The sequence below is a fragment of the Uloborus diversus genome, chromosome 10 (genome assembly GCF_026930045.1).
Source record: "Uloborus diversus isolate 005 chromosome 10, Udiv.v.3.1, whole genome shotgun sequence".
Taxonomy (NCBI): Eukaryota; Metazoa; Arthropoda; class Arachnida; order Araneae; family Uloboridae; genus Uloborus; species Uloborus diversus.
The window spans coordinates 26,442,093-26,455,118 of NC_072740.1; the positions used below are offsets into that span (position 1 = coordinate 26,442,093).

Consider the following 13,026-nt stretch of genomic DNA (forward strand, 5'->3'; position numbering starts at 1 on the left):
GTTCCCAACCTGTGGGTCTCGACCCCCCATTTCGTTTTTGGTCGTATTTCTACATTTAAAAATACATATAACAGCATAGTTCAAAAATTAAAATACATAGGGGGGAATAGCACTATTTTATATTGTAATCAATACTTGAGCGCAATAGCGAATATAGTACTCAGATCAGCACCCTCTTTCCTGTCCTGCCAAGGTACCTGCTCCCTCAACGTCCTCTTAAGATTTTCTTAAGCTTTGGTTTAAAAACTTCAATCTCTACAAATTTCCGCAAGGAGTCCCGAATCGACCTCCCACTAACATCATCTAAAATCGTCTAAAATCTCGTTTTTGGAACTTCAATTTCGAATTACTTCAGTGAGAGATTCTTTAAAATCCAACCCTTTTCCTAAAAGATGTCCTGTAGTTGCGTTTTCAGGACTTAATTTTGAAACATCCCAAGGAAGTTCTCCAAACTTCATCCCATCCCCTAAATTTATCAAAAATAACCAAGAAATTAGGATTTCGAAAAAAAAAATCCAGAAAAGTGCCTACTGTCCCCCTTCACATACACTTGTATTAAAGACGTAAATTTCAAAAAAAAAGAAAAAACCCAGGTGACATTCTTCGAACATGTGCCCTCGTCATCAAAGATAACCTTTGTTTTTTGGAGTCATATTTCGAAAAATTTCCTTGAGAGTAACTCCAATTCTCTCCCCCTACATCATTAAAATTCGTATAAAATTTCGTTTTGGAAACTTCAGCTCCTAAAAAAATTCCGGGGGAGAGGCTCCAAATACAACACTTGTTCCTAACGTTTACAAAGATGCGTTTTTAGAAACTCAAATTAAAAAATTTCGGGAAAAAGTAGCCCGAACCATTTTTCTTCTCTTAACTTCAACAAAAATGGTCTATAACTGAGCTTATTTAGAACATATCATTTTCATTTTTGAAAAATAAGAGAGCTTCCTCGATCCTCCCCTATCGTTAAAATCGTCAAAAACTTCATTTTGTGGACTTCAATTTCTAGAAATTTCAAAGGCAGAGTATCCGAGTTTGAACCGTTCATAAAGGTCCTTAAACCTCTCCTCAGAACATCACCTGAAGTCATGTAAACTGCAATTTTAGAACTAAAATTTCAAATATTTTCCGGGGGAGGACCTTTACAAATGTTAAACTTATGACTGTAGATTCACTGGGGTGCCCACCCCCCTACGAGCGAGGGCGCACCCACACTAAATATTGCGAAGAGCCCTCCCCCAAACAAAGTAAAAAATACCCCTCAAAACGCCCCTCCTTTAAACAGTTCAATGGCGCAGTATACTAAATGACCCCCTCCCCCTTGGCGGGCACCCCTGAGATTCATATAGTTAATTATCTTCCGTTTATATAACGTAATTCTCGTAATTTGATTGTTCATAGTCAGCCCTCCCTCCTCTTAGCAGCAAGGATGCACCCCCTAAATATCATGAAGACCCCCCTCTAAAAGAGAAAACTACCCCTAAAAATTTCAATAGCGCAGTCTGCACCATGACACCCCACCCTTAGGTGGACACCCCTGTAATAGTAATGACACCCTCCCCCAACTCCAAAACTTTCAATTACAACTAGAGCAATTGTTTCAAACAAACATTACCTCGGACGGCACGGAAAACTCAAGACTTGTCTTGGCTAATGCTGGACGTATGGTAATCTTACATTTGGTGACATTCTGAAGATTTTTTTTAGGTATTCATTACCATCGATACAGTTCGAGAACTATTCCGAACCACCAATAGAAAAAAAAATCCCTAAAGAAATTTCAAAATGTATTAATTTAGCTCAATATTCTCTTAATGTGGCGATTATCGTTATAACTATTTATGCATAACATGGTGCTCAGAAAACAGTTTTGGAACGTATACACTAGAAGGCGACTAACACTTAATATGTAACCTTAGATTTTGCAATTTGCATTCTACTCTCAGTGGCAGAGATGAAATAAAATAGATAAAAATAATAATAAAAATTTAATTTGAATTTTGACATCTTTGAATTCAAATTATGTTTTTCGCAATCACGAGTGTGTGTATGTAGGCGTGTGTGTTTGTGTGTGGGGGGTATGTGTGTTTGTGTGTGGGGGATATGTGTGTTTGTGTGTAGGGGTATGTGTATGTGTGTGCAGGCATGTGTGTTTGTGTCTGTGTGTGTAGGCATATGTGTTTGTGTTTATGTGCAGGCATGAATGTGTGGGTAGTTGTATGTATGTGTGTGTGTATGTGTTTGTGTGTGTGCATGGGTTTGTGTGTGTATGTGTTTGTGTGTGTATGTGTATGTGTTTGTGTGTGTATGTGTTTGTGTGTGTATGTGTGTATGTGTGTTTGGTGGTGTGTGTGTATGTGTATGTGTTGGGGGGGAAGGGGTTTGTGTGTGTATGTGTTTGTGTATGTGTGTAGGTGTATGTGTGTATGTGTGTAGGTGTATGTGTGTATGTGTTTGTGTATGTGTGTATGTGTTTGTGTATGTGTGTAGGTGTATGTGTGTATGTGTTTGTGTATGTGTATGTGCGTGTGTGTATGTGTATGTAATTGTGTATGTATGTGCGTGTGTGTAGGACATGGATGCAACTTGGAGACGGCTTTCGCTATAGGAGCAGCATCGTGAGGACCCGGTCGACGGTGATGCTGCAGAATGTGGCGGTGGGAAAATAAAATCAGCGTAACGCCAAAAACAGTCAGATGAAAGCAATAAGCAATCGTGATTGCTCAACAAGTGGCTCGTTTATAAAGGAAGTTTAATGAGTCGGCTTAAAGGAGGTAGCTGGGTATTGGGATAACATCTGTTTTCATTTGACCCAACAATAATTTATTACCATAAATTATTACTCATACAAACATTTTTTTTAAATAGTTATACAACAGTAGTTAATAAATAATGCATTATATGAGATAAATAAATCCACCAATCTCAGTTAAGTACTACACAAGATTATTCTTCTGGAAAATGAAAAAAAAAATCAACTCTAAAAATGCCAAACATCTTGGAATCCTCTTCATTAACCTTTTTTTTTAAAATTTCCATGTCTATTAGTATTATAGTGTTTTTATAGTGATGCAGTTTATAAATATTAACTGAAGGGTAATTATGTATTCATTCTCTTTTTCTGGTCATATTTACAACAAGAAATGAACATAATCAGCGATTACCCCTGTAATCAATTAGTGCCTCATCTATAAGGAGCAACATTTGATATAACCTCACGGTAATAAATTTGAATAATGTACAACATCGTTTATATGTCTTTAAACGGACTGATGTAAAACGACATATAAATGAAGACGATGCACAATCGAAACATTGACAAATCATTTTGATTTTTACTAGCCCTATTAAAATGCAAATTTTTGCAAATATGACAGTTGTAAGTTAACGATAAAGTCTTTTTTATGCAACTTATTAGAACTAATCTGTAATAGTTTTTTATACTAAAGACATTAATGAACTTTTTTTTAAGTAAAACCTTCATGAGAAATATATCATATCTTTATCGTATATCTTAAACATCTATTGTACCTAGCATGTCTTCATTTATTAATGTAGTTATATCAGTAATATGCGAAAATGTACACGCCGGTATTTATTTAAAAAATATATTTCACAATCGTCTGACATGCTAAATGCCGTTTTAGACAGATTATAGCATTAGGACGAATTAAGTGTCGAATTATGTTCATGAAAATATTTTTCACGGATGCTTTCAAACAAAATAAGCTACCCCCCCCCCCCTATTTAACCTTCCCTGTCATAATTCCTTTCTTGACAGAAAACAAAACAAAACAAAAAAAAGAGGCAAGAACTTTTTCGAATTTTAGAGAAGGGGAAAAATGAAGTATAACTGATATATTTTACGACGGATGAACGATACATTTTTCGTTAAAACGCAGTTACACAAAAATTGAATTTTGAGAAAAGCGGAAAATCTTTGCAAATACGTATATGTACAGTTGGAAACCCTTCTATTAAACAATAACTTTAGTAAGAAGTTTAAAAAGTGCTTAATTTAAAAAACTAATCAGCATATAATAAATGTAGTAAAAGAAGCATAAAGCGTTTTGGGATTCCATAAACACGCTTCTTCATAAGCATTTTTCATAATTCATTTTTTTTTTTTTAAATTACGTGATCATTATTTACACTGGAAATGCAGTGATCTGCAAATTCCCTGGTTCACACTGCTATTAGTTAATAATATATTGAAATGTTTTAATGCCTTTTTTTCTTGTCTAAGTTAAAACTTTCAATTTCTAGGATTGTCCATCTTTGACTTCCATATTTCAACTAAATGTCTTTAGTATCAGAGGAAGATTCTTCAGAATGTTTATACGCAGTCGAAGACATTTATGAAAACTTACATAATCCATGGAACATTATATGTAGTTTTTATACAAGAACTGGGACAGAGGATGACCAATGGAATTCCCAAGCACTTAGAGATTTTATGTCCCTATTTATATAAATATATACATTCAAACTGTAATTAGTAATGACTTTTTTAATTTTAATTTTTTTCCTAAAATGAAGCAAAACTTATATTAGGAAAGAAAATGCAGTTTATTTTTACTTAAAGTTCATTTATTTTCATTAAAACTTTCTTTTCTTTACTGCAAAATGTATATTCAGATCATCTAAGCCTAACGTTGTCCAATATATGAATGAATATGTTGCTATACATCATTATCTATTGAGAATTGTATAAAGCAACCAAGAATTGAAAGTAAATTCGTCACTGAATTACAGCAGAAATTTTATGTATGAGTGACTCTCAGTCTCAGACAATACAGCAGTCTATAAAATTATAATTTTTTTACACATATAACCATCATACGACAACATTCTGTGGTTTTCTGTAAAAAATTCTTAACTTACCTTTTTTCTTTGTACCACCAGCTTTTTCTACTGTGGCATTCGTGGGCTTACAGTCCAGTGACCTGAGCAGATCTCCCAAATCTTTCGCGTCAATCTTTCCTTCTCCTTCGAAGTCATAAATTTCGAAGTGCTCTCGGGCTCCTGAAAGTAACAAACTTTGTATTTAACGAAATATTGAAAACTGAATACACCCAAACCTGTTTTCATGCGGTCTTTGTTTTTGTCCTTTTTTTTTGTGCGGTACATTAAAAGTTTCAATCAGATTCAATTTTAATTGAAGAAATTATTTTTAAAACGAGTGCGAGGCAGTATCTTCCAAGTGACGACATAGATACCATGATGGGAAGTCACTGTGACCTCCCAAAAATTTCCTTATTTGGGAAATTTTGTACGACTACTCGGCAAAAATTATCACTTGGTTTATTTTGATTTCGTTTAAAGATTACATTTTTGTAAGTTTTAGGGTTATTTTCTATGTGAGACTTTTTTTATGCGGTCCCTATCCACCGCATGAAAAAAATATTTTTTAACTGTGTTACGAAAACAACTTTTTAAACCTACTCGTGAAGTTTCGAACAATTTTTAATGCGATTTTTTTATGCGGTCCCTACCCTATCCACCGCATAAAAACAGGTTTGGGTGTATACATCCTCATCAGTCTCGAAATAAATAACGGAATAAATTACTCCATTTAGCATGAATGTCTTAATAATGATTCATGCTTGACTACCATCTAGGCACTTTAGATTAATAATTATAATGTCATGATTGAAACATAGAAGTGAATACCACAATTCGGTTTATGCGTTAAATGCTTTTAAATTTGTAAATTAAAATCGAATTTAATGTTTTATGCACTTAATATATTGCTATTAGTGCGGAAAAAACTGGCATTTTTAAATAATTTAAATAGATACGAAGGATTATACTTTTTTTTTCAATAGTTATATTTTATTTATAATAAATTAACACATGAACCTAGAATTTACTACATCTATTAACAAGCATGATCTGCCATCATATTCAACTTAGTCAATGCAACAACATAGACAAATGGGTGAATACATTTGGTCAATATCTCTTCAGACAAGATAGCAAATGATAGTAACAGTGCTACGAATGCTTTAAGGGTCTAGTCTAGAAATTAAAAAAAAAAAAAAAATATTTTCATATTTACAAAGTTTAGAATAAACTTTGTATATATGTATACATCTTTGTATATATTTTCAACCTTTAAGAATAAACCTCTAAGAAAATTTACCGAAATTCGATTTTTTTTTTTAGAAGTTATAGTTAATTTTGTTAAAATAAATTATTTTGTTCTCAATGTATACCTATCATCAACTATCAAGACACGTAGATGTGCGTTCCCTGTGTACTGTGTATTTTTTCAATGTTAATTTCAAATTTTAAATGTAAACCGGATAAAAAAAAGTCAAAGTGGAAGTAATTTGTGTCCAGATAGACAAAGAAAAAGCCAACAAACGAGATGAACGGCAAATCAACTGCTCCGAGATACGAGCTTCCGAAGCTTTCAAAGAATTGTTCGTATGGCTAAAAGCTCTGCGAAAAATGTAGCTTTTGAGGTGGAGGAAGGAACACTGTATAAGGCAGGGATGGCTGATGGAGAAAAAATAAGCATAAAATATGCTATCAAACCACTCAGACTGCTCGAAATGAAATTGCAAATTTTAAACGCGTTTTTCTCGAAACTACTTTTTTTCAATACTCGTTGAGTCGTTCAAGTTTGAATGCACCGATTTATTTGAAAATTATCAAACTATATCAAATTTGAAATGTTTCTTAATACTATCAGAATTGTCTCCACGAAGGTATTTCTGTATTTTATTTTAAACTAATTTTTAAAAAATTCCAAAATTGAAAAAAAAAAATGATGCAAAAAATGACCTTTTTTTTTCTTTTCAAAAAGACGCTATTTTTTTCCAAATTGGTTACGTCCAGATAATTATTCTACATTTTTGTTTATTTCTAATTAAACTTACTTTTATGTTTCAAATCACCAGGAGAATTAGAATCTCGTCAACCATTAGACATCTTTTTTTTTTCTGAGTTTCCACTTTGCCGGCCTTTACTGATTTCAATTTTGAAATTTTTTTCGCCACTATTATACATTTTTATACTTCTCAAGAATGATTTAAAAAAACTTATAAAAAAACAGATAGCAAAAGTGGTTACTGTTTTTTTTTTTTTTAAAATTAATATTACCCACGTTAAATTACCTCAAAATCGAGCCTCCGCACTAGAATGCCCCCTTAACTCACTTTTTGACAATAGAAAAATGACAGCAGCAGAGGCGACTCGCACGATGGAGCAAGAGGGGCAACTGTCCCTTCACTTAAAAAAGTAAAGGGGCCTTCCCTCCTCACTTTTAAAAGTTAAAAATTAATAATCGATTGAAAAGTGATTTTTTACAAGGTGAATTGATTTCTTTCACGAAAATAAAGCCAAAAAATTACAAATAAATCAATGCTTTAGAGACTTCCCTGTTTTTCCCCCCTTTTTTTCCCAGAATGCCGTTGCTTTTCAAATTGATGGGTTCATCTTTTTCAATTTTTAAACAAATAAAATTATTAAAATTTTAAATATTTTATTAACATGTCTAAAGAAACAATCAAGTACCTATATTGCTACAATATATCATTTAAAATGATTCAAGTTTAATTTTTCTGCAAAACTAATTACGCTTTCAGATCCAATACGAATCACTTTGCGAAAAAATTTTCATTTAAATATCGACGCTGTAAGTTTTCCCACTTCCCACATCTTCCTCGTCATTTTCACCCAACGAACGGCTGAATTCTCAGTTTAGAAAGATTCTTGAAATTTTGTAATCTATCAGCTGGTTGATGAAAGTAAAATTGTCATTACTCTGGAAACATTCCAGAAATGATGGTGTTTTTTTCCCTCTTCTTTGAAGACGTTTCATTGAAAGCTTTAATGCTTTTAAATGTTTTTTTTTTTTTTTTTTTGTGAGAAACGGAAGATTTAAATACAATCTGGTTAGCAGCTAGGAATTCCATCAAATTTTGAATGAAAAATTTACGATTTTAACACCTTCCTCGACTTAGTTGTCAGAGACGACTTCATTCAGAATCCTTTTATCGACATTGAACTCTTTCTGTTTGTACACTTAAATAAAATTTCTATTGCTAAGTAAAAGTGTCTTATAAGTCTAAATGTTTTTCTGAAAATATGAGATTGATTTTTTTTTTTTAAACTGTTATGACAAAAATTCTTTCAACCTGTTATGCATCTCCATACTATTCGCTTAAAGCAAAACTGTCCTTACAAGCATTACCGACAGTCCAATTACGACATCCAGAGACTGCTATTTCATCCTAATTTGGGATAATTAGTCTGGGTTAACCATAACCGATCTGGAACTATTACCCTAACATTGTAGCTGAGAGATTACCTTCACACTAGTACCAAAAATTAATTTATAACACAAGCGAAAACCGGTAAGCATGGTTCTACTCATCTCGTAACGTGAAAGTAAAAGTTTGGGTAATAAGTAGAAAGTTCTCGCCCCAAGCCGAGACTAAAGCATAACTGCGAGCAGGCCCGTCATTTCCATTGGGAGGGGGGGGGGGGCAAAGGGTTTGTACTCCGTGCAAACTATACTAAAAGTAAAGCAAAAAACAAGGCCACCTACACGTAAATATTTTAACTTCCCAAACCCTGGGGATCAATTGACCCCCTGATACCCCTGAATGACGCGGGCCTGACTACTATCATATACCGAAAGTCCGATGCTGGCATCTTGAGACTGCTTTTCATACTCTTTGGAAAGCATGAGTCTTTAATAGCCATAACTGAACTGGAAGTAGATGTCTTCTCATTGTAGCCCGAGTTATGGCAGTAGCAAATAACTTATTACCTAAGCTTTTACCATCACTTCATGAGACAATACTTGCACATTCTCGCTGGTATGCTAAATTAATTTTAATCAACAGCATAAAATTAATCTCAGCTGCAATGAGAAGATATCTGCCTCCAGCTCGGTTCGGGGGGGGGGAGGGGTTGCTATTTTAGACTGATATTCTCCATTAAAGGTGAAAAATGGCAGTCTCTTTCGGGTCGTAACCATCTATTATAAGCTACTGGCTTAGGCCAGTAACTTACAGCTAAACCTTTATTTATACATTGTAAAAATCATAATTAAAAATTTCTTTAGTTGAGTACGTGTAGTGAAGAATAGCAATTTTATAAACACATAAAAATGAAGAGTTTAGAAACTTGAAGGAAAATGAACTGATTTCCCGTGTTGTATCTAGTACGTTGTAAAATTATGTACCACAACTGAGGCATTGACTTGTAACGTGAAATTATTATAGTTTTACTGAAAAACATTTTCATTCTTAGAGGTCTCCCATTAGAAACAACTTTTTCAAAAAAATTATAATTACGCTTCCTTTCTCCAACGAGTCTCGGTAAAATCCAAAATTAGTAGTTTTGTTATAATTATATCGGATGTAAAAAAAAAATAAGAAAAAAAAACGAAATTGGCTTCTACTTTAGTAATAGAGGATGCGTACAATCCTTAATTGCAAGTTACATGACTCACTTATAAGTAACAAGCCAGTTATACATTAAGTTGAAAATATGTGCATTGCCTTTCTATATAACTATTCATCCCTTTATAGCATTAATTATATTGCTCTATCAAGGTAGCTTTTATTTTTATTTATTTAATTTTTTTTTTTAAGACTTAGGAAAGTTTTGGACGTGCTTTTTCTTTACGATTAGCACTATATGAGGCTGTGAGAAGCAAAATGATGTAAGTGGTCATTTTCAAGTTTTGAGTAAAACGCGTTTAACCCCCTTGCGATTGACCAATCCCAGAGTTACATGTTAAATGGACATCTCAACAAGAACTGTAAGGTGGTTTTAAAGATAAGGTCCTGTAGGCTTTCATTGAATTTTTTTCTAAATCATGTCGTATAGCAGCACCTACCAGAGCTACTAACACTATTTCTTGCCCTAAGACAGAGGAGAGATTCACCTACCATTTGTAAGGGTTATCTCCAAATTTTTAATTTGATCATTTAACATCCTTTTGCTTCTAACTGCATCATATGTGGATAGTCATTTTTCGGCATTTTGATATTATCTGTTTTAATTTTTCATTAGAATTAATTGCATTCTGCTTTATTAGCAGTCAGAATTCTCTTAGAAATATTTAAAGAGTACATAAATGATATTTTTTGCATCCATTTTGGTTTTACTCTACCCAGTGGCGGCTCGTGGGAGGGAGCCCGGGCCCCCTCACTTTTTTCAGACAATAATTTATAACTTTTTATTTCTTTTCTTTTCCTTTTTTTTTCCTTTCGTGTGTACGTGCTTGAAATTAAAAAAAAAAAGATTTGTACAGTATTTTCCAGCGTATAATCTGCGGATTATCTGTTAACAAAGTTATCTGTATATTTTCTCTCAACACCAACGCATTGAACCTCAATATTTACAGCAAGATTCGCCAAGACCGTTAACTTGACTGTAGTTTGTTTATTTTACACAGCTTGAATGTTCTTCTTACGCGATTCAGGCTGTGAAAAATAAACAACATACCGTAAAAGAAGCTTTCATTTGCACAAGATTAGCCGGTTTGCGCCTTTCTTGACTTTGTCTTCAAGTAATTAGAGTACTAGAATGACATTTTAGAAAAGAAATCATTATTTTATGTATTAGTTTTGAAAAAACCCTAAAAGGTATTGTTTCACGTTTTTAATTTAGTTGCTAAAATTTTATTTTAAATCAAAACTCCATTTGTCTGCATCGTATTATTCGCGGATTATTATTTTGAAAAAAAAAAAAAAAAATCCAGGGGAGAGATGGAACCAATTTCCATAAAAATCTTTTTATTCTAAAAAAAGTTTGTCTACAATTGCAATTTCGAAAAATTGAAAAGGGGAGGAAGAATTGATTTTTATTTATTTTTCAAAAAAAAAAAAAAAATTAAAAAAAAATGATTGGGGAGAGTCCCGAAGCTTCATCCCTTATGGCCTATAACCGCGTTTTAAGGCTTCAATTTCTACAAATTTCCGCAGAGTCCTCTGTGCCGTTCTTTCCCGTAACATCATCAAAGACCGTATAAAATTGCATTTTTAAAAGTACGAGTTTAAACATTGAGAGATTTGATGATCAAATCAAATCAATCAAATTCATGAGATTGTTTTCCCTACTGTGCCCCCCCCCCCCACATAAAAATAATTTTCTAGTTGCGCTACTGTGTGTGTTGTGTTGTATGTACGTGTGTGAATATACGTATCGTTACAAGATTAATGTTTTAATTAAAAAAAGTCTTCTCATTGTTACACATAAATTATTACCTGATTTAAATCACTGCTCATGTAGTGTTAAAAAAACGTGAGTTATCAATAATTTGAAGAAAATAAAAAAAATTAGGTATTTTTACTCTGGATAACAAATTTGAGTCTACCCGATGGACGTCGGAAGATTCATATACAGAAGGATACGATACACCCACATGTAAATCGCTAAGATTTTTTTAACTAATTTTTTACTTTATTTATTTTTAGTTTTTTAAAATTTAGTTTATCTATTTTTATTTTTATTTATTTTAAAGCGAATTCTGAGATGTATTTTTATCTTTCTTAAAGTTAAATAATTTATATTTTTTTATATTTCTCTGATCACAATATTTTTTCACTTTTGTAATTTGACCTTGCTTAAAATAAAATTAATTTTACTTATTCAAAATAATTAGTTATTAAAAGATTAAAAATAACATTTCTATTGAATATATTAGATTAATATTGCTTTTTAAAATTTATTTTCTTATTTTGAACAGAAAAGGGGTGAAAGTGATCCCCCTCCCCTCCGAACTCCTCTCTTGCAGCTACCTACCGGTGCTGCAAGGAGGCGTACTGCAGCGCCGGAAAGCGTACTGGACATAAGCGTGAGATTAATAATTTTTGTGATGCATTTGTAGCTTTTCCCTATCTGATTAATTAAATATTATTTTTGAAAGTCAGAGGGTGAGAGTGCACCACCCTGCCGGCAATTATGGACATAAACATGATACTATTAATATCTTTCGTGATTTACTTAGTATTTTAAGTATTTTGTAGCTTATCCTGTGTTTAAAATTTATTTTATTTTATTTATTTAATACAAATAATTATTTTAAGAAAGTTTATATTAAAAAATATTTAAAAAAAAAATTTTTTTTTTCAAAAATTACGGGGTGGGGGGTGGGGGACGAGTGCAACCATAATCTGGCCTCCTCACTTTTTCAAGCCACGAGCCGCCACTGACTCTACCCTTGCACGAAATGAACTTTTACAATCATATAAAAACTAGGCCTTCTTTATAAGTAACTCTTTTCTCATTAAAAAGTGCCTTAAAATACGGTATTCCCGTACAGCTCCATCCCGAGCTCCTCTAATAATGAATTTGAGACAAGAATAAAAATTAGAAGAAAGAATTTTTGGATAGGAATAAAAAACGGATGAAATATTTTGTTATTACTGCTTAGTGAATATATTGTTTAACTTATTTGGGTCATTCTTCAAAAAGACTTTTCTGTCACACGCCTTTTACTGTAAACACTTTAAGGAACAACTCATTTAACAATGCTTTTAATTTCATCAAAAATATATCTATTTAAACCTGCCAATAATTTTTTTAAAAATAATTTTTATTTTAATATATTTTTGGTTCACAACAAATGAATTCTCACCTCCGTGGCATGTCACACACCTGGCGGGACTGTTTATGTTGCTTAATAACTTGTTTAATTAAAAGTATATATACGTATTTATTATTCCTTTCACAAGTGTCTCAAATACTAATTGTTTAAGTATATTTAATTTTTTAATATTGTGTTTCAGTTCGTTTTAGTAGGATAAAGAATCATGTCACCCAATAAATCCTCACCTCCGTTACCTGAACACAAAACGCCATTCCTCATTAACACGTGGCAGTAATGACATCACATTTTATTTTCCATGATACAAGAGAGCCCCCTTGTTTATTTTCAACTACAAAGAAGTTGTGAGATTTTGGTGAAAAAACAAAAGAAGATAGATTTTGTTTAAAAAACTAAGTGTGGTTATTGTGAACTCTCACCTCCGAGAACTTAAAAAAAGAAGGGAACATGTT

At 32.6% G+C, this 13,026-nt stretch overlaps 1 protein-coding gene across 2 annotated transcripts in view; it reads right to left on the reverse strand.

Annotated features, from left to right (window-relative positions):
* Positions 1-13,026, reverse strand: part of LOC129231850 (myosin light chain 1-like) — a 65,981-nt gene that overhangs the window by 19,391 nt on the left and 33,564 nt on the right. For both annotated transcript variants that reach the window (XM_054866233.1, XM_054866232.1), the window contains exon 4: positions 4,882-5,022. In XM_054866233.1, the coding sequence (XP_054722208.1) occupies positions 4,882-5,022 (141 nt within the window). The remainder of the gene's footprint in view (positions 1-4,881; positions 5,023-13,026) is intronic.